At 37.6% G+C, this 21,279-nt stretch overlaps 1 protein-coding gene and 1 long non-coding RNA gene across 3 annotated transcripts in view; one reads left to right on the forward strand and one right to left on the reverse strand.

Annotated features, from left to right (window-relative positions):
• The window catches only part of SLC2A2 (solute carrier family 2 member 2), a 31,106-nt gene extending 21,241 nt beyond the window's left edge, over positions 1 to 9,865 (forward strand). For both annotated transcript variants that reach the window (XM_045502993.1, XM_045502992.1), the window contains 6 exons: positions 862 to 1,024; positions 1,512 to 1,699; positions 3,954 to 4,058; positions 7,416 to 7,517; positions 8,224 to 8,427; positions 8,511 to 9,865. In XM_045502993.1, coding sequence (XP_045358949.1) covers positions 862 to 1,024; positions 1,512 to 1,699; positions 3,954 to 4,058; positions 7,416 to 7,517; positions 8,224 to 8,427; positions 8,511 to 8,711 — 963 coding nt within the window. In that variant the 3' untranslated portion in view covers positions 8,712 to 9,865. The remainder of the gene's footprint in view (positions 1 to 861; positions 1,025 to 1,511; positions 1,700 to 3,953; positions 4,059 to 7,415; positions 7,518 to 8,223; positions 8,428 to 8,510) is intronic.
• LOC123611255 lies at positions 854 to 19,302 on the reverse strand. Its single transcript, XR_006718513.1, has 3 exons — positions 19,255 to 19,302; positions 2,405 to 2,506; positions 854 to 967 (listed from the first exon to the last, which is right to left on the reverse strand). It is a non-coding gene; the product is annotated as an uncharacterized LOC123611255 (long non-coding RNA).
• Positions 19,303 to 21,279: the final 1,977 nt, after the last annotated feature.

Genomic DNA, 21,279 nt, shown 5'->3' on the forward strand with positions numbered 1-21,279 from the left:
CTATTCTAGAATTAAATTATTCTGTTTAGATTTCAAAGAATAGGAAACTTCACATTTTTTTACTGCTTGGGTTTCCTTTGTTTTGAGCATTTTACCTGGAAAATTAATATGTATATGATTATCATAGCAGTTTTTCGTTCAGCCAGCTTTATCCTTCCCTTCTATCCCATGGACTCAGAGTCTTCAGAGCCCCTAGCCTACGACTATCCAGGGGGTAAACCACTGCAATAAGAATGACAAAACGGGTTCCCATTATAATAATTGTTCTATCTATGGAATACCATTTTATTTAAGTTCTGGGTAATCTAAGAAGAAATTTTTTAATGTCCAAAGTTTACACATGATTTTTGGTGTTGCTTTAGATGTCAAATGTGTTCTTAAAAGTTTGGTTGTTTCCCATCCTAAATGGCCCGTATGAGTTAATGAAAACAAACCTAAGTGAACTCTTTGTAAAACAAATAGTCTCTAATTCAGTTAAGGTAGGACACAATACTAATAGTTTCTGTTTGAGCATACTTGAATCCAAGTTGTCAGGGAATACTATTTTTTTAAGTTTATTTATCTGTTTTAGAGAGAGATAGAGAGCGAGCACAAGTGGGGAAGGGGCAGAGAGAGAGGGAGACACAGAATCCGAAGCAGGCTCCAGGCTCTGAGCTGTCAGCACAGAGCCCGACACGGCCTCAAAACCCGCAAACCATGAGATCGTGACCTGACCCCAAGTCAGACGCTTCACGAACTGAACCACCCAGGTTCCCCACCAGGGAATACTATTAAACAGTCAATGTGCTTTTTCAACAAATAGTTGCAGAAAGCAGACCCAACATGTTGTGCACCTGCTATGTTTCCTCCCTGCCTCTTCAGATTGTCGGCCTCAACTTCATCTTGGGCAGTCATGAGCAGTGGCATATCCTGCTTGGTTTGTCTGCTCTGCCAGCCATCCTCCAGTCTCTGCTGCTCCTCTTCTGTCCTGAAAGCCCCAGATACCTTTACATCAAGTTGGATGAGGAAGTCAAAGCAAAGAAAAGTAAGTCTTTTTTCCCTTCCTATTGTTTTGGAACTAGCAGATAATGAAAAGCAGTGAGCATGAATGTTTACTGATCAAATTGGTACCAGAGCTTTCCAAATGAAGTCAGTGATTACATGTAAGAACAATGTGAAAGATCACCTCAATATGACTCATGCATGCCATTTCAAGCCCATAAACACTCGAGCCCAAATGGGAAACCCACATGCAGGGTAGTGGACTCAACCAGAGGTTTCTAAAAGACCTTTACTTGCATTACGCTTCTATGATAATAAAGATCATAGTTTTCTTTGTCATTAGATAAAACCAAATGTGCTTTTAAAAATTTTAAAACAGGATTTAATTTAACAAAAAGAATGTCCAACACCCATGCTGTAAAGCAATAGAAAGAGCTATGCAGATCTGTAACTCTTTCAAAAACATAATAAAAGTAAATTTACTTTTGTTTTGACCTGAGTTGTGTCAACCTGATCATTTTGGGGGACAGGCTTGAAAAGACTCAGAGGAAGTGATGATGTCACCAAAGACATCACTGAGATGAGAAAAGAAAAGGAAGAAGCATCAAGTGAACAAAAAGTCTCCATAATTCAGCTCTTCACCAATTCCAGCTACCGACAGTCTATTATAGTGGCACTGATGCTGCACATGGCCCAGCAATTTTCTGGAATCAATGCGGTAAGTTTAAGAATACCCCCTAACTCTAAGAGCAAATTGAATGAAATAGGGAAAGAAAAGGATGTAAATTTAAATAGCTAAAAGACATTTTAAAATGTTGACATCACATGTTTCACTACAATAAACATATAATGAGTGAGCATTAATTTTCTTTGTTTCGCTTCATCTGCTTTCTAAAATTGGCATAGAATTTTTTTAAACGTCAATGACAATCACTGGTTCTGTGTGTCCACTAAGATGGAAGGTTAAAGGCAAAATTCACAATTAATACAAAAGAGGGAAAAGGAGAATAATTGTGAAAAAAAAAAAACCCACCTGAATTACAAGGGGCTTCTAGACTTGAGAACCAAATGTAGGATTTCTGATGGCTTAGGAAAAAGGAGTCCGTGGTTCCCTTTATCTATTTAAATGAAGTATACCAGGTAGCCAGGTGCAAAGAAATTTCCTGCCATCCAAGAAACTTTCACTCTATTTATGGAGACAGCATACAAAATAAACAATAGAGTGAACTGATATGATATGGGTGAGTGAGGGTAGTAGATAAGACATGATTGAAAAACATACTGAATATTAAACTAGCTAGCTTTTAGGTTTTGAACTGAAATCATTGCATTATGCAAACTAAAATTATTCTACTGGCAATTAACTACTAGAAGAAAATAATTAAGCATTTGTTAAAAAAACGAGATACAGAAAATCACTTACCCCTTTTATTGCTTTTAAAAATGCTGTTTGGGTTTCCTTTTTAATGAGCCAATCACAGATCCACAGGGGACATTTTGAGGGTGACTGATGGATGGGCAGAGCCTTGGAAGAAGGAAAGATAGTAATTCTCATCAGTTGAAGAAAAGGAGGCCTGAACCTCACTCAACAAGCTGAATACTGCTCTTCTGTCATCTCTGTTCTCCTTTAAGGGGTCAGTGATGTTCATTTTAATCTAATAATCTATAAACCTTTGGGGTTTGGAGACCAATTTTATAGGCTTTCTCTCAATTCTGCCTGTATATATCCAGAGGCGCAATACTTAATCTCTCCAAACCTTCCTGCTTTAGTTACTATCCCCATGCCTGACTTAGAGGCATCCAGGAAATGTGAGCCGAAGCTGTTGGGCAGCCTACAAATGTGGGATAGTGTCTAGTGTGCTGTAAGCCGCTCCTCACTGAACACAGTGGGTACAGTTCTCCTCTATCAGCCCCACCTGCAGGAAGAGGTGCCAGCCAGCAGGACAGGTTAACCGGGGAAGCAGTGAAAGAGGATGACAGAATGACAGAATGGCCTAAACAAGACCACTATAAACATAAAAACATAATTAGTAAGAAAGGCTATTAGAGAGATTGTGAAGATTTCTCCATGTCCACTGAGGATTAGTGAAAAATGTTGGATTAAATGTGGTAGCAACCAGAATTCTTACACACGTGGGTGAGCGTGTCAGTTGGAAAAGTGTTTGCCAGTATCTGTAAAGGTGAGCACGTGCATACACTATGGTCCAGCAATTCTATCCCCAGGCACAAATATGTACGTCTTTCACCAAAAGGATTATACTAGAACGTTCACAACAGCACCCTTCGTAATCGCCAATGACAACTACCTAAATACCCATCAGTAGTAGATTGGGGAATAAATAGTGGTATATTAATACAACAAAGTACTAAGCAATGATAATCAACACTGTACAAGCACACATAACCATATGGATGATCCTCACAAAGGTAATGTTGAAGCCAGATAACAAATAATTCACACAGTGTGATTCCAGTTATGGCAAGTACAAGACTCGGTGAAATTTATCATGATGGTAGAAGTTGAAGCATTTCCTTGGGAGAATAGGGGGACATTCTGGGAGCTTCTGGAGGACTAGACATGATTTATATCTTTATCTGTGTGCTGCTTACACAGGTGTGTTCAGTTTGTAAAAATTAATTGATCTGTATACTTATGCTATGTGTACATTTTTTGTATGTATTTTATACCTTAACAAAAAGCTTAAAATTTTAAGTACATATAAAAAGAAAATGCAGATTCAGAGTTTTCAGCTAAATTTAAAGAGAACTTTAAGCAATCAGGAGTTTTAAATACTAAAGATTGATAGTGGCTTCTCATCGCCCGGAAGGAGAGGACAGACAAAATCTTTAGGGCATTGTAGGGACCATGGTTCCATAGAAACAACTAAAACTAAACAACTTAAAATATTTCTTGCTTTCAAGCCATTAGTGCCAGGATTCTTGATTAAGGCTAAACTGTTATTACTTTACAGATATTTTACTACTCAACCAGCATTTTTCAGACTGCTGGAATCAGCCAACCTGTTTATGCAACCATTGGAGTTGGTGCCGTCAACATGGTTTTCACTGCTATCTCTGTGAGTTCATACCCTAGATAAGTATGCTGCTTGTTTCTCAGTTCAGAAATGGGAGAGGGGAGAACCTTGTAATCCAAAAGTGACCAATCACTTATTGTTCTATAGATGCAGAGAACCAAGTGAGTCACAAGAAGAGTCCTTTCTGCAAATAATGAACCACCAAGTATAACCGACCAGGTGGATCACTGGTTATCCCCAGAGTAGGGATGCCAGTTAGTCACTCATTTGTGAATTAATAACTCACTTGGGACACAGAGGACTTCCTCCTTGTAAAAACACCTAGAGTCCTCCTTTGCTCTGTACTTAAATCTATTGGGATTGGTGACAGTCTGTCATTTCTATCAATATCGGGTCTTTTACCTGGGCTCCTCTCTTTCCGTGGTTGAAATTCTTTTTTTTATCCTGATGCCCTGGGGAAAATACTTAAAAAAAAAAAAAAAAAAAAAAAAAAGGTCTTCTGCAATAGATATATCTGTCTGTAACAGAATTAAACAGCCTCAGCAAATTCCTACGATATTTGGCTATTGGGCAGAGTTTCCAGAGAGCTCACAAGGCCATAACTTCCGGTGATGAGGTGATGCATAAAAGTCTGTGATATTATGAGAGACGAAGTAGAAGTGGTATAACTTAAAATGTTACTATTTTTGAAATGTTATTATTATTTTTTTCTGACAAGGGGAAAAAGTGATATAGTCCACTTAAGACCAAGTACCTTATATAAGGACTGATTCAATATCTTGACAATGATATTTAACATAAACAATTGAAGAATTAACGTAAACAAACAACAAAAAACTCCCCAAACTTCCCAACTCATGTAATTCATTCTAAGATGAGGACAATTGGGCTTATTTTTATCTTCAAATGCAGGATATTCAAAAAGTTCATGCTTTTCAATGTTGGTCACAATGCTGTCTGTACTCAATATACTTTAGTCAGTTGTTTTTCTTTCTCTGTGCATGGACTTTTAACTATTACCTTAGAATGGTCAATAAATTACAGCCCGGTTACCTAGATCAAAAAACAGATTTGTCCAGACTACATTAAACAGTGCTGGACCTTGGAAAGAGGAAAGAGAACAGATAACAAGGGAATACCAGCAGTTCTGTAGACATGCCTTTCATGATAATGCCTGTTCAAGCCAAAAGGCCACTTGAAATCGATGAAGGTCTGCTACTGGGATGTGATCCAAGGGACTACTCACATTCTTTTGTCTCCTGAGCTATGTTTGTTACAAGCCCCACTTCAAAATATTTTTTTAATATAGAGATTATGCTTAAAACATTTTATATGTAACAGGATTTGCTATGTAAAGCATCAGGTTGTCAAAATTGAGTAACGAAAACTCTAAATGCCTAAAAAGGAAACTACTGCAGAATTTCATTTTTGTCTCCCCTCCCCACCAATCCAGTTGGAATAGGAGGAGTTGCTTGTTGCCTTGAAAAGTATCCTTACTATTCTGAATATACCCTCTGAGAGTTTATCCTTTTATTCTGTGAAAGATTTTGAACAGATGAGTGACATAATTTTAAAAATAAGCTCTAATCAGCTACCTAATTAACCCTCCAGGGCTAAATTTTTTAATTACATGTATTTTTGGAAAGTTGTTTTAAGGCAGAAAAAGTACAAAAAGGATAGTCCCTAAGTCACCCAATTCCTCTCCCCCAAATTAACCAATGTGTATCCTTTCAAATAAAGATATGCACGTAGGAATATGCAATGATAGGATATTAATGTTTCATTGACTTGGAAGGGACATAATCAAACAATTTTTTTCTCTTGAATGAGTATTTGGGAAAAGAAAGATTTTCCTAACCCCATGCTGAATTATGCTTCCACATTCCATATTTTCTTCCACACTAATGGGCCGGGAGAAGAGGGCCTATAATGTTGAGAGAAAACAAAACAGGAAGAATTGTGGAGGGAATGGGGAGACAGATGGATCTAGAGGAGAAGCAGTGGCTACTAAACTCCAAGGAGGCATCCAGAACCTGTGTGACACACATTGTCTTGGGCAAAGACAAGGGTTCTGGTTAGGCAAACATCTCTAACCCCTGACCAAGTCTCACCCTGGGCCACACTCCTCCCCAAGTGCTCACCTAGCCTCAAGAAATGAGTCCAACTCAGTTTCCAATGCATGTGGTTTTAGAATTTATTATCCTATTAGTAATAATTGTTCAGAAACAGCAGAAACATAGTAAAAGCCCTCATTCTTGAAGAAATGCTTCTATTTTCTTGATAGCTTTGACATGGTGTCATCAAGTCAACTTGGAAAGTCATACTGACAGAATCAAATTACATAGAGAAATGTTATGAACTTGGAAAAGATTTGTTTCTCCTATTACCTTTTCAACAGTAAACGTGGGCTCTTTGCTCATCACCCTGAAGTGATTTGAAACCTGAAGATGCAATGCCTCTGAAATGAAAGGGGTTTTTGCTATAGGTGAAAACAAATGTTTCTCAGATATTTTCAGAGCCAGAGCTCAAGGGTATTGGATTGCTATAGATTTCCTGATAGATTTATGAGCCGAGCCAATTTAGTCATTGAAGTGAGAAATTATGACATAGTTTTTTGTGTGTGATTCACCAACCTTGGCAGTATTCCAAGAAGAAGAGTCTATTTAACAAATATTGGTCTTGGCTAATTGTAAATCTTAACCATTAATTGCAAAGGTCCACAGACCCAAAGGTATCAATGACACATCTCCTGAATTAGGATAAGAAAGCACTTTAAGCTTTTGCTTTGAAGTCTTATCTTTTCAAATAGATAATTCACTTCCAGCACCAAATACATTTAGGGACACCAGAAAAATGCAGATCTGACTAATTGGTAAAGTGATCAAATTCTGTGAGTTGCCACGTGAATGGCCATAATTTGACTTTATTAGCAGTGAGAAAGTTGGATTAGAATGGTTGGCAACCCAACAGTTACATGATTTCAGGTGTCTGCAGTGCACAAAACCTTGTACTTGTAACAGGATAATTATCAAAAGATAAGTAATGTCATTTTTTTATGTAGAGTCATTTTAAATGTATAAGAAATCTACTGGAAGAGATCCGAGAGGTACAGCCTCTTAATACTGTACTCAAGTGATAATTGTAGAGTGATGGTAAGGCCATGGCTCATTCTCCAGAATCGCCTGTTGAAAGCAATGTGACTGAGTGAAGCTGGTATCTGTTAATTACTTCTGCTCACTGAGACCAGTTCTGCCACCTCAGGCAAGAGTCACTACCCCCACTCAGTTCCACATCTGTAAAAATGGGATTACAGAACTGCCTGTTTCCAGCTGTATAAATTAAAACGACCTCTTTGGCCATAAAAACCATTTAATTCTGTATGTTTTGAAACCTTCCTAGGTATTCCTTGTGGAGAAGGCAGGGCGACGCTCTCTGTTTCTAATAGGAATGAGTGGGATGTTTGTCTGTGCTATCTTCATGTCCGTGGGACTTACACTACTGGTAAGTGTAGATTTTGGTCCTGAGATTTTTGGTTACCATATGATAGCACTTCTATGCTCCAGGTCAAAGTGTTTTGCATGTCAAAACATTTGAGATTGATTTAGGAGATAAAGCCAGAGGAACAGCATATAATGCAAAGGAGGAATGTAAAGAAAAAGGGAACTAGTGTTTTCGGTTTAAAGACTTCAACATCACATTACTTGCAATTTATTATTGCACTTGTTACCAAGGGAGGCAGTGTCGCAAAATGGTCAGAGCATAGTCTCTGGGGTCAGCCCCAAGCAGGTTCTAACACTGGCTCTGCCACTTGGCTACCTGTGTGACCTAGGGCAAGTCCCAGGACCTCTCCAACCTAGCACACTCATCCACCACTTCATGGAGGGTAATGCACTCCATCTGGCAACATTGATATGAATAGGAGCGAAGGTCAATAGATTCTTGCCTTGCCTCTTTCACAGGAAAAGAGTGACCGAGAGTCATATAGAGTCCTAATCCCGAGGATTTCCTATAACAGAGTTCAAAAGATTTAAGCACGACTCAGACTAGAATAAACTTGTGTCAGACTAGAATAATTTGTAGTTATTTGCACATAAACATATCTAGAAGAGAGCTATGTCACCTCTGAACTCAATGAGAGCCTACTTAAAGGAAGAAGCTGCCAATAATCCCAGTTCCACTCTTTTTGTTGTTTTTGTTTATTCCTCAGAATAAGTTGGCTTGGATGAGTTACGTGAGCATGGTAGCCATCTTCCTCTTTGTCAGTTTCTTTGAAATTGGGCCAGGCCCCATCCCCTGGTTCATGGTGGCGGAGTTCTTTAGTCAAGGACCGCGGCCTGCTGCTTTAGCAATAGCTGCATTCAGCAACTGGACCTGCAATTTCATTGTAGCTCTGTGTTTCCAGTACATTGCGGTAAGCAGCCTAATATTGTGCAGATTTGCTGAACAGTGGAGTAGAACGACGGCTAATTGGAACTCTATTTGTTCTCTGTGCAGAAGTTCTGTGGACCTTATGTGTTTTTCCTCTTCGCTGGAGTGGTCCTGGCCTTCACTCTGTTTACATTTTTCAAAGTTCCGGAAACCAAAGGAAAGTCCTTTGAGGAAATCGCGGCAGAATTCCGAAAGAAGAGTGGCTCAGCCCAAGCGCCCAAAGCCGCCGTGGAAATGGAATTCCTTGGAGCCTCAGAGACTGTGTAAAGATTATCTGATTTGGGACATGAAAAGGAATAGAAAGGAGGTTGTGTGTTTTCAAATGACAGTTCTTTGAGAATGTTATATCTACATCTTGAAGGATTGTTTTCTTTTTTAGAGAACGTTTCTGGGTTCTTCTCAGTAATGTCATCAAATATTACCAAAAAAAGTATTTTTTTTTAAGTTAGAGCATCTATTTTTGATAGTAAGACTCTGTAATTAAGTAAACCAAAAGTCTAGCTCATTTTGCTCTCCCAAAGGGCAAGTACATTCTAATGTTGCTAGCTCTACTCTTTTTTTTTTTTTAAGAGGGGGTACTGGGGAGGGGAAGAAAGAGAGAGAATCTTAAGCAGGCTCCCCACTCAGCACGGAGCCCAGCGTGGGGCTCAATCTCACAACTGTGAAATTGTGACGTGAGCCCAAATCAAGAGTCGGATGCTTAACTGACTTAGCCACTCAGGTATTCCCCCAGTTCTGTTTTTTATAACAAGGTTCTCCTGAAATGAAAGCTGTTTCAATATATCACGTTAATGCTTCATTAAGCGTGTAGCTACAAACCTGAAGATGCAACTAATTTACATATTTGCATATGATTATGTTGGAATTTTCTTACCTATGGACCTCATACTAAAGATTTGGCTAGTGGCAATAAGGTCTGTGTTAAAATTGATAACTTTTCCTTTTCTCCCACTCAGCTTTTTTTCTTGTGTATTGAATTTATATTGTTTAATGTTTTATTTTGTCTGTATTTTCATGTGGAATGGTTTGTGAATATATTAAGATATGTGCGTAAAGAAAAACTTTTATTTTTGGTAGGCTTACCAAATCTTTCAGAACTCAGGGAAAAACATTAGTTCCTCGGCCTGATTTTTTGTAAGATTAAACACTTGAAAAGAGTTTATTGGTCATGTAGCCTGGGTTATCAGTTAATATTACTAACTATTATAAACTATGTTCATTCTTTGCTGGTTCAATCCTTGAAGCTATATTTTGGTTTGCTTTTAATATTGAACACAGCCTGGTTTTCTGAGCTGTGTTTTTATAAAATACATCCAAATAGTGATTAAATTGGGCATTTTTGTATCTCCTCAAACGCTAAATAAGTTACAGCAGCCTAAGGGAAATTTGAAATAAAGGTTTGCTCTGTTTGTTAAAAAGGATTTTCTGAATTATGTTTCAAGACAAGGTGAAAGAGGAGGTTGGAGGATTCCTCAATGGGGGCTTCTGAAACTTCCTGAATGTTCAGTTTCAGACTTCATCAAAATCCCTATTTACATTTCTGGTTAGATGATCATCCCTTTTGATGTTTCTTCTTTGTCATGGCAATCTATGGATGCTATCTCAGCTATTCTATTGCTATTGCTAACATTTACTATGTACTATCTATGTGCCAGGCACTGTCCTAAGTGCTTTTACCTATGTAGGCAAATTGGAAATACACAGATGATTAAACAGACTTTCACTTACAGTCAGTTTTACAACTATGGAAATACAGTTCTTTTTTTTTTTTTTTTAATTTTTTTTTTTTCCAACGTTTTTATTTATTTTTGGGACAGAGAGAGACAGAGCATGAACGGGGGAGGGGCAGAGAGAGAGGGAGACACAGAATCGGAAACAGGCTCCAGGCTCTGAGCCATCAGCCCAGAGCCTGACGCGGGGCTCGAACTCACGGACCGCGAGATCGTGACCTGGCTGAAGTCGGACGCTTAACCGACTGCGCCACCCAGGCGCCCCTGGAAATACAGTTCTGATGGATACCAAAGGCTTAGCAGGCAGCTAAAATATCTCCAGGCCGTTTTCCCCACAAAGTGGAGTACTGAGTCAATCCTTTCAATGTTTGCTTTAATGTGCTTAAAAGAAAGGCACTTTTTTAAAGTACTTTTTATGAGTGGAGGGGAAAAAAATGCAGAACACTAGTTTTTTGGTTTTGGTTTTTTTCCCTAAGTTGTTTACTTTTTACATAATTTGGCAGTCCAAACAACATAAAATTATTTCTTTTCACTTTGCTTTTTATTCCCTTTGGACCAATTTGGAATAAATTATTTTTACTTCAGACTTCAGGATACAGTTAAAGAGAGCTTAAATATTTCAGAAGATTTTTGTACTAACTTGTGAATCTAGGTAAAAATATGGGGACTCTGAACAGGGCAGGATCAGGGGAATGGCTCTTGTGTGGCTCTTGTCTGTCCTCTTGTTGGTGGTCTTTGAGAAGCCCAAAGTTCCACTGATAAAGAAATTTAACATTTTTCTAGGTGATGAGCATGATTTAATCAAATTGCTATTCCTGATCTCATTTACTAAGAAAAGTTAAGTTTAAATGGAAGAACCCAAAAGATCACTTTTAACTTCTAATTGGTTATTTCAACTGACACATAAACACCAGAAATTCAGAGCCTGAAGTTTTCTGCCTCAGAGAAACTGAAGTAATTTACAATGTTTCCCTTCCTTATTTTTTTCCTTGCAGAGATACAAGTGTGTTGAAAAGAAACCTTAATGTCAAGTAATGAGCAGTAAAAGCGTTGTAGCTGGACAAAGGAACTAGCTTCACATAATAGAAACTCCTAGGTCTTCAATGGGATACCTCATAACAAATACTAAAATTGGCCCTGATTAACTAGATAGAATCCAAGGGAATTAGCTATGAGTTTGAACATTTAATTTTCATAGCAGTCTATGACGTTTGTGGAAGTGTTTTCATACCCTAACGTCCTAACAAATGTGACTTTTCTCTTAGCCTGTTAGAAGCATGATTGCAATTCTTGGTCTGGCCACTCTCCTAGCTCTTGCCCACTGCCATCACCTCAGTGAAAGGGACTTCTCTAACTTTCTCCTCTATGCAGTCAACACTGTGATGGGGCTGAGATACACTAAGACACTGCCCGCCTCCTCCTCCAGAAGCTCACAGTCTAATAAGCAGTTCAGGAAGAGCAGGGTATGAATATTCCCATCTGTGCCTTTTGCCATGCATGAACCTTGACGTGGAGGCCTCTCTTGTAAAATGGGCACAGCAGTATTACCTACCTCAGAGAGCTGTGAGCATTATAGTAGAGTTCCTGCTACACAGGAGGTGCTCAATAAATGTTACCTAGAATTAGTATTCATAAAGATACTGCTAAGATAAAAGTTTGTCGTATACAAGATAGTTCCAAATTTTTCCTTTCTTTTTTAAAGTTTTCCCCCAAATGTATCTTTTGAATATAAGAAATTTTATAAATTCAAGATAATATTTTCTTACTTCAAGCAACAATCTTACAATGACAGGGGAATGGTAAAAATTAGGGGAGATATTAGGCTATTCTAATTCCTAAACCCAAACAACATTTCTAACTTGGTTATGAGTTTTTATTGTATTTTTAAAGTTTAATTTTGCCTAAGTTATGTTATTTTTTAAGAGGTCACTGTAATATTATGTCTTGGATAATACCAAGTACACAGTAAAATGCTGTCTATTTAAATGTAATTCAGCAAGATTATAATCACAGGACAAGACCAAACCTTCTTGGTAAACCTCAAAAATTGCAAAAGTGTTGTATGTACACGTAAACCCGTGTGCGTGCATAAGCTACTTCTGGCTAGCTTATTAAAACAAACACATGCAGGAAATAAGGCAACATTAGGCGATATCTTGTGTTTATGGGTGTCCTAAGCAGAGGTGTTGAGTAAAGGATAAAAGAATATATATTTTTCTTTATAATTCTATCCATGACCACTCCAGCCATCTGCTGGTGTTTTTACTGCTTTCTAATTTGGTGCACATTAGAAAGAATCAGAGTGAAAAGAGACTTGTAGTTAGGGGTATATATCCACTAGAGTTTTATGTCAATGAATACATTTCTGAATGCTTAGTGTTGCTTCCTTTTATATTAAAAATAACTACATTTAAGAAAATAAATATTGGTTTTTCTGTATATCCTGTTTCCTTCTCACAATATTGTTCCTATTCTCATTTTAAAGATAATATGTGAGTTACTTTTTTTCATTACTTATTTTTTTATTTTAGTTTTTTAGAGAGCACACAAGCTGGGGTGGAGGCAGAGAGAGAGAGAGAGAGAAAGAGAGAGAATCTTAAGTAGGTCCATACTCAGCATGGAGTCCGATGCAGGGCTCAATCCCACAACACTGGGACCCTGACCCAAGCTGAAATCAAGAGTCGGACACTCAACCGGCTGAGCCACCCAGGCACCCCTGTGAGTTACTTTTCAAATCCAAATTTTATTTCCGCCAGGCAGTTGTTTCTATTATCATTGGTAGAAAAAACTAACCTGAAGGCTAGGTAAAAATAATTGAAGAGAAATAAATAACTCCCTTTGATAAAATAAAAATAATTTTATTCAGTAAATATTTAGTTGAGCTCTCACTATGAATAAGACACTTTGTTAAAATTTTGTGAAAGACACAAAACTTGGGAAAAAAAGGTCCATATCCTCAATTACTTGCATTCTCATAAAAGGGATAAAAGTTGAAAACAAATACAGTAAAAAGGAGAAAATAGAAAACAACTATAGTGGTTACTACATTTTTAAGTTGATATATAAAAGTTTTGTTTAAATAGCTGCAAAGGATGTAATTTTTTTAAATATAGTATATATTGATATTTAAAAATTGTTACGGGGCGCCTGGGTGGCACAGTCGGTTAAGCGTCCGGCTTCAGCCAGGTCACGATCTCGCGGTCTGTGAGTTCGAGCCCCGCGTCAGGCTCTGGGCTGATGGCTCAGAGCCTGGAGCCTGTTTCCGATTCTGTGTCTCCCTCTCTCTCTGCCCCTCCCCCGTTCATGCTCTGTCTCTCTCTGTCCCCCCCCAAAAAAAATAAACGTTGAAAAAAAAAAATTTTTAAATTGTTCTGCTTAGGGTACCTGGGTGGCTCCGTTGGCTAAGTATCAGACTCTTGATTTCAGCTCAAGTCATGATCTCACAGTTCAAGCCCCGCATCAGGCTCTGGGCTGACAGTGCAAAGCCTGCTTGGGATTCTCTTTCTCCCTCTCTCTCTGCCCCTCCCCCACTTGCTCTCTCTGTCTCTGTTTCTCAGTATAAAGAAACTTAAAACAATTTTTTAAAAATTTCTTTCCTATATTTATCCAATGGAATTTAAATACCATAGTAATTGGTTACCACAGCCATTAAAATATATATATACACATACATATGGGGTGCCTGGGTGGCTCAGTCAGTGGAGTGTCTGACTCTTGATTTCAGCTCAGGTCATTATCCCAGGGACATGGGGTCAAGCCTGGCATCGGGCTCCATGCTGAGTGTGGAAACTGCTTAAGATTCTCTCTCTGCCACTCTGCTCCATGCACATTCAGGCACACCCTCTCTCTCTCTAAAATATACATACATACATACATACATATATATATACATATATATTAACAGTTGGAAATTTTACTGCATTCTTCTCTATTCTCGTATTTCCTCATTTCCTCCAAAGAATTTCATCCCAAATAATAAATTTGTATGCTTTAAAATAACTCTGATTATTCTATTGTGAGTTTCTGCAACAAAAATATCTATAATTTGAATTTTTATGTTCAAAAATGTCCCATGTCTATGGAAAAAGCCCAAGTGTCCAACTGATGAATGGATAAAGAATATGTGGTGTATATATGTATACATATATATACATATATATATATATGTACACACACACACACACAATGGAATATTACTCAGCCATGAAAAAATTGGAATCTTAACATTTGCAAGGACATGGATGGAGCTAGAGTGTACAAGTCAGTTAAAGAAAGGCAGATGCCATATATTTCACTCATATGTGGAATTTAGGAAACAAAACAGATGAACACATGGGAATGGGAAAAAGAGAGAGAGGGGGAAGACAAACCATAAGAAACTCTTCATGATAGAGAACAAACTGAGGGTTGATGGAGAGCGGTGGATGGGGGGTGAGCTAGATGGATTATGGGTATTAAGGAGGGCACTTGTTATACTGAGCACCAGGTGTTATATGTAAGAGATGAATCACTCAAACCAATATTGCACTGAAAGTTAACTAACTAGAATTTAAATAAAATTTAAAAAGAAAAAAATGTTCCATGTTTATAAAGGTCCAAATGTTTAACATTTTTTTCTGGATTGTGTTAACATTTATTGTTGTTAGTGGTACACAAATGATGAAAAAAAAAAAAAAACCTGTGTTGCAGATTTTGATAGAATTACTAATTTTTATTTCATTTTTTTTTAACGTTTATTTATTTTTGAGACAGAGAGAGACAGAGCATGAACAGGGAGGGTCAGAGAGAGAGGGAGACACAGAATCTGAAACAGGCTCCAGGCTCTGAGCAGTCAGCACAGAGCCCGACGCAGGGCTCGAACTCACATACCATGAGATCGTGACCTGAGCCAAAGTCGGACGCTTAACCGACTGAGCCACCCAGGCGCCCCAGAATTACTAATTTTTAAAATCATTAATTTAGATTTCATCTCAGTGAAAAGCAAGAATTATTTTTCAATCAGTTAAATATTAATGGATGGATATCTCATGCAGCTAAAATTAAAGAGTGATCAGCATAAATACTGTTATTACTCTGTTATTACTGATATATTAAAATCTTGTTTTCATAAATAATAATATAGGAATAGAACATTTATTCCATAAACTATTTCCAAATTATAGCCAAAAAGCACATAAAAATTGATCACAAAAAGAAATTTTAATAACCAGCTAACAGCTTAGTTGAACATTCTTTAATTTTGTTGAAATCAAACAAATTATATTGTGGAAGGATTTGTTATCCAGTTGTTACAATCATTCCTCATTTAGTTTGTGGGCAGTAAAACCAAAAAGGTTTTAACAAAAGACTATTAATAATACCATTGAATCTTTCACTTAAAGGCAACTTGCTTAATCTGATATACTGAGAAAGGGTTAGGAGAATTGAAATACTAATTTTACATATTTTCACATATATAACAAAATTTCTCTGTTTTGTCACATGCCTTATATACATCAAACCATTAGAACTTGGATTTGGCTTATGAGCTTGTTCAACTCACGGAAAATATCTAACATAACCTAATGGGCAAATTTCAATTTTCATTGTCAAACTAATTTTCCAAATCAGATTTACTTTCTATTTGACTTAATTTTTCACTTCCCATAAGTACTTTCATACTTTTTCCTGTGACAGCCATCTCATGTTTGAATTCCAGTACTTCCACAGGTAAATAGAGATTAGGCATGGATACTTGCCATAAGTCTGTCTCCTGCATTTCTCACAGATGTTTTACTTTCTTTACTTTTATGGGTCATTCCCTCAGGAGCAATACACTTTGAAAATAATTAGGTAAGTTCTGCTAAACAAAAGTGGTCATTATCTTGTCCTACAAAGCCTGAATTCAAAATATTCTAACTTGGGCCAAAATATACTATATCTTTTTTTTTTTTTTTTTAATTTTTTTTTCAACATTTATTTATTTTTGGGACAGAGAGAGACAGAGCATGAATGGGGGAGGGGTAGAGAGAGGGAGACACAGAATCGGAAACAGGCTTCAGGTTCTGAGCCATCAGCCCAGAGCCCGACACGGGGCTCAAACTCACGGACCGCGAGATCGTGACCTGGCTGAAGTCGGACGCTTAACCGACTGCGCCACCCAGGCGCCCCCAAAATATACTATTTCTTATGCCACCTTAATTAAGGTAGGCTTCATAACTAAAAATTATTCCCAAATATTTTTTTGTTTGGCACCTCTAAAATCTTAACACTCTGGGACAATGCAACATAATGAGAGTTGGGATCTATTGAGAAGGTTGATTATGAAAGAGGTATTTGGAAAGAAGAACTGGCTTAATGCACAGTAGGCACGTTATTGGGCACAAAAGTGTATATTTTGGCCCATAATAAGAGCTAAAACATGAAACTTTGAAAACAATTATTACAAGTTATTCAGGAACTAAATGTTGGGGTTGGAGCAGGGTGCAGAATAAAACTTAGGGAATCAGATGATCCAGACTCCAAACAACAGGAGTTCAAAAGAGGAAAAAACAAAATAGAGGGAAAAACTTATTAAAGATACCTTATACTGAAAATTTGCTGAGCTGAAATACAAGATGAGGTTGTTCATTTTGTGTCAAATACAATCAACAAAACCCAAAATTTCACCATGAAATTTCCAAACACCAGAAATTAAGAGTACATATTAAAGCATCTGGAAGGGAAATACAGGTCACACATAAAGGAACAAGAGTCATAACAGCATGTGATATGTGAACAGCAACTATGGAAGCTAAAAGGCTGTGGAGCAAGGCCTGTAAAATTCTGAAGGACAATGCTTTTCAACCTAGAATTCCATCCCCAGACATATTACCCATTGAGTGAGAAAGTAAAATGAAGATATTTCCAGAAATGCACGACTCAAAATATTATCTTTTCTGCACCTTCTCTCATGAAACACATAGATGGTGTAGTCTACAAAACAAAGAAGAAAACTAAGAGAAAGAGTAAGACGTGGAATTCAGCAAAAGAGAAGAAAGAAAGATAAATCTCAGGACAAAAGCCATGGGTGGACAGCTAGCATCAGGGCCAAGAAAGCAACTCATTCAAAGGTGAAGTAAGGAAAAGAACATTCCGGGGGAAAATAAAACCGGAAGATTCTCTGATGCATTTGGCCATATGAAGAAAAATTTGGAACACTAAGGGAAAAAAGTGACAAACACATAGAAAACTAAAAAATGAAGATATGGGGCAATTATGAATTCCTGGAAAGAGAGTAGGGTAGGGAATGGCATAAAAAGGAAACATCATAGGACACTATTTGGCTTGGCAGTGAATAATTGCTTCCATAATTATGTAAAACTGGATATTGTTACAATTTTTGTTCCCAAGTTAAATTTACAAGGTACTACATCACAAGGCATATGGACAGAGAAGGTGAGCAAGTGTGAGGAAAAAAAGCTCAATTATTATCATAGTAAGTTGTCAACACATAAATCCATAAAGCAAAAAAATATTAGCATAAGCCAAGTGCTGGTAATTTTCCCTGTGCTCTTGCAGATCTGTTGTAACCCTTTCTAACCTGTGCCTCAGGAGACTGGTCTCTTCACACCATCACTCATCTGGGTTCCTTATCTTTAGCTTCTAGTTGGATTTGCTTAATGGGACGTACTGGGGGAAATGGGAGGACAGAAGCAGTAGAAAGCAGACTATTGGTTCCTGCAGCTTCCACCTGCCCACCCTTGGCTGGGCAGTGTCTGCATTCCTCCACCTATGGTCACAGATCCTGCAAGGTGGGCCCTCTCCTCCAGCTACTGTTCTTACTGTTGTCTGGTAATCATTCCTCTGGCATTGCCCCTCTAAATCCTAGAGTTGGTAATGGCGTCCTACTATTATTAGTTCCACTAATACAAGTCCTGGTGCTTTACCATCCCTCCTCCTTTGTAAATCATCTCTTCATTAAACTTCTTTAATCATCTCTTTTTCTGCTGGGACCCTGAACAATATAGCACATGAATTAGAACATGAACATTAAAGCTTTCAGGGATATTTAAAAACTTTTCAAGTGTTCATCTACAAGGAGATTTGTGGGTGGAGAAGAATGGGGCAAGAAACTATGTTTTGTAGTTTTTTAAATATTTTTAATATAAACTTTGTACTATTATTGACCTTTGAATCATAGGCATGCATTCTTTTATAAAAATTAAATAACATTTTAATTTAAAATATTAAATCGACCTTCAAAAAGCTATATAGCACAAAAGTAGATGAGATTATATATACACAATATGTTTTAGACAAATGAGAGAGATTAAGAAAGTAAAAATGGGTAGAAAGAGTGGGAGATGGGTGAGGAGGGAGAGAGGGAGAGAAGGAGACAGAACAATGTTAACAGAGGTTAGTGGTTATCCTTGGGTGGTAGGATTTCAGACAATGTGTGTGTGGTCCGAATCATCTTCATTGTGCATGTATATTATGTTTGTAACAGGATAAAAATAAATGTGGGGAAGTCAACCTTCTTTTAGAAACAGATGGTGAGAAAAAGAAGAGAAATGGGTCTGCAATTTGAAAAACAATCAGGTTTTATTATAATGGGAAGTGTGTGAATGTGTTTATAGACTAAAGAAAAAGAAAAATAGAGAAAGGCTTTTAGGAAGAGGAAGAGGAGGATAAGCAAAGAGTGGGAAAGTTTGTTACAAAAATCACAGGTAGTGATATTAAAAAGGAGGAGACAGAAAGGTGAGAGAAAAATAAAAAATGAATAAAGATATGGAGATATTTGGGGACAAAGAGTAGAAAACTTGAGGTTGCTCGTATCAAATGAACTATCCCTTTTCAGCAGAGAAAGTGCTAGGTGAGCTCACACCCTGAGCAGGAATCCAGGGGATAATTGGTACCTGAACTAACCCCAGTAAACCAACTGCACTCCAATGTTCAGCGTTGATTATGAAGTTATCAGATGAGTCATTCTGGGTAGGTTACATAATCTTCTAAAGTTTCAATCATTTGCTCCTACATAAAATTAAAGTGACGATGGCATGAATTCTGCTTAAATTACAGGATTTTTTTGAAGCACAAGTAACTGTTTTTAAAATTTTTACCTGGGGGTGCCTGGGTGGCTCAGTTAAGTGTCTGTCTTCGGCTCAGGTCGCTATCTCGTGGTTCATGAGTTTGAGCCCCACATCGGGCTCTCTGCTGTCAGTGCAGAGCCCACTTCAGATCTTCTGTCCCCCTCTCTCTCTGCCCCTCCTCTGCTCACACTCTCTCTCTGTCTCTCTGAAAAATAAAAAATAAACATTACAAAATTAAGCTAGAAATCAATAACAAGAAAACTACTTAATAATACCAACTGCTGGAGGGGATTCAGAATAACTGGAACTCTTGTTCACTCCTGGTTGGAATGCACAATTGTAGAGCCCTTTTGGAAAATAGTTTGGCAGTTTCTTATAGAGTTAAATATATACTTAAAATAAGAACCAGCAATCTTACCGTCAGATATTTATTCAAAAGAAATAAAAAATTATGTTTACACACACACACACACACACACACACACATGCTGCATAAATGTTTATAGTGGCTTTTTTCATAATTAGCAAAAACTAGAAATGCTCAAATGTCATTTAACTGAGGAATGGATAGAGAAACTACAGAATACGACTCAGCAATAAAAAAGAAAGAATGAGTGTAAAATGTGTTAAAAGTTAAACTGAGGCATATTAAAAATTTTAAGAGTTTATTTAAGCAAAAATCAATTCGAATTGTGAAGTGCCAAAAAGATGTGGTTAGGAGTGTTCCATCACGAGGAGCTAGGGGCAAGACTTTCATGGAGAAGACACGGAGACAAAGCAAATAATTATTGGATTGGCTATAGGGCTGCTTTATTTGGGAAAGCCTAGTTGGCTGGTTGTGATTGGCCATCCTTAGATTTTGATTTCTTACCCTTGAAGGATTTACAGGCTTAGGTTTTGTTTGATCTGTTCATATAGGCTGCCAAGGCATTAAAGCCACTTCAGTCTAATGGCCTCCTTTAATTAATTTAATGCATGCAACAACATGGATGAATCTCAGATATAATAGGCTAAATAAACAAAACAAGACTCAAAAGGCTACATAATCTATGATTCCACGAACACAATATCTAGAAGACAAAAGGATAGGGCTAGAAATCAGATGATGGTAGTATTTGCAAAGGAACAGGGTTAATTTGTAAAGGGGCTGCGTGAGGGACCTTGGGGGGAGTCATAGAACTGTTCTTTATCTTGATTGTAGTGGTGGTTTCCTGGACTATATATTTGTCTAAACGCATAGAACTATGCCAAAAAGAGTGAATTTTATTGTATATAAAATTTTAAACATCCACTTAATGTTTTTTTAAAATTTGCATAAAATAAAAGGCAATGAACTTCTCAGGTTACTTGAGGAGAGATTTTTTTTTTCATGTTTTCTGGCTATGGTCAATTATCAAAACATGAACCGAAGCCAAACAATGTAAGCCTTGTTTATTCTGCTAACTCTAGGTGATTTGCAGCAGAAAAGGAATATGCCAATCAACAAAATCCAGAGATAATCCTAAAGCACAATTTTAGCTTCTCTTCACAGTCTCTAAGCTACACTCAAAACCTCTTTCCAGAACTGCCAAGGAGGCTTGATTGAGTTTCAGCATTATTTCCAGACCTCCCCAGGTGGAGCCATTAATAATCAGTGAAATGGCCCAAAAAGAGCACTGAAAGGAACATGAGTTTCAAAAATTTGCTAACTGCATCATCAATCTCTGAATGATTGAGAACTGAATATAAAGGCCATGGTACCGCTGCCCTTTCACACACCCACAACACTCTGAAGCAGCAATCAACCCTATAATGATGATCTCACGATATTGCATAACCCTGAGGAGACAAGGTGAAGCTGGCTCTGTCTGGAACTGTGTTGATTGTCATCCATCAATCTGCACAGTCAGGAACGTCTGTATTCAGAGCCTCTGACAACCAGTTCCAGTTTAGACTTGTTCCCAAGGGACACGGGTGATTATTTTTATCTGCTAACGTTATAGTTTAACTAATTCACTAATGATTAAGACAATTTTAAAGACTGAGCAGGCCCCACTAGCTAAATGGCTGCTGCAC

This window comes from Leopardus geoffroyi, chromosome C2 (genome assembly GCF_018350155.1).
Source record: "Leopardus geoffroyi isolate Oge1 chromosome C2, O.geoffroyi_Oge1_pat1.0, whole genome shotgun sequence".
In the NCBI taxonomy this organism is placed as follows: domain Eukaryota; kingdom Metazoa; phylum Chordata; class Mammalia; order Carnivora; family Felidae; genus Leopardus; species Leopardus geoffroyi.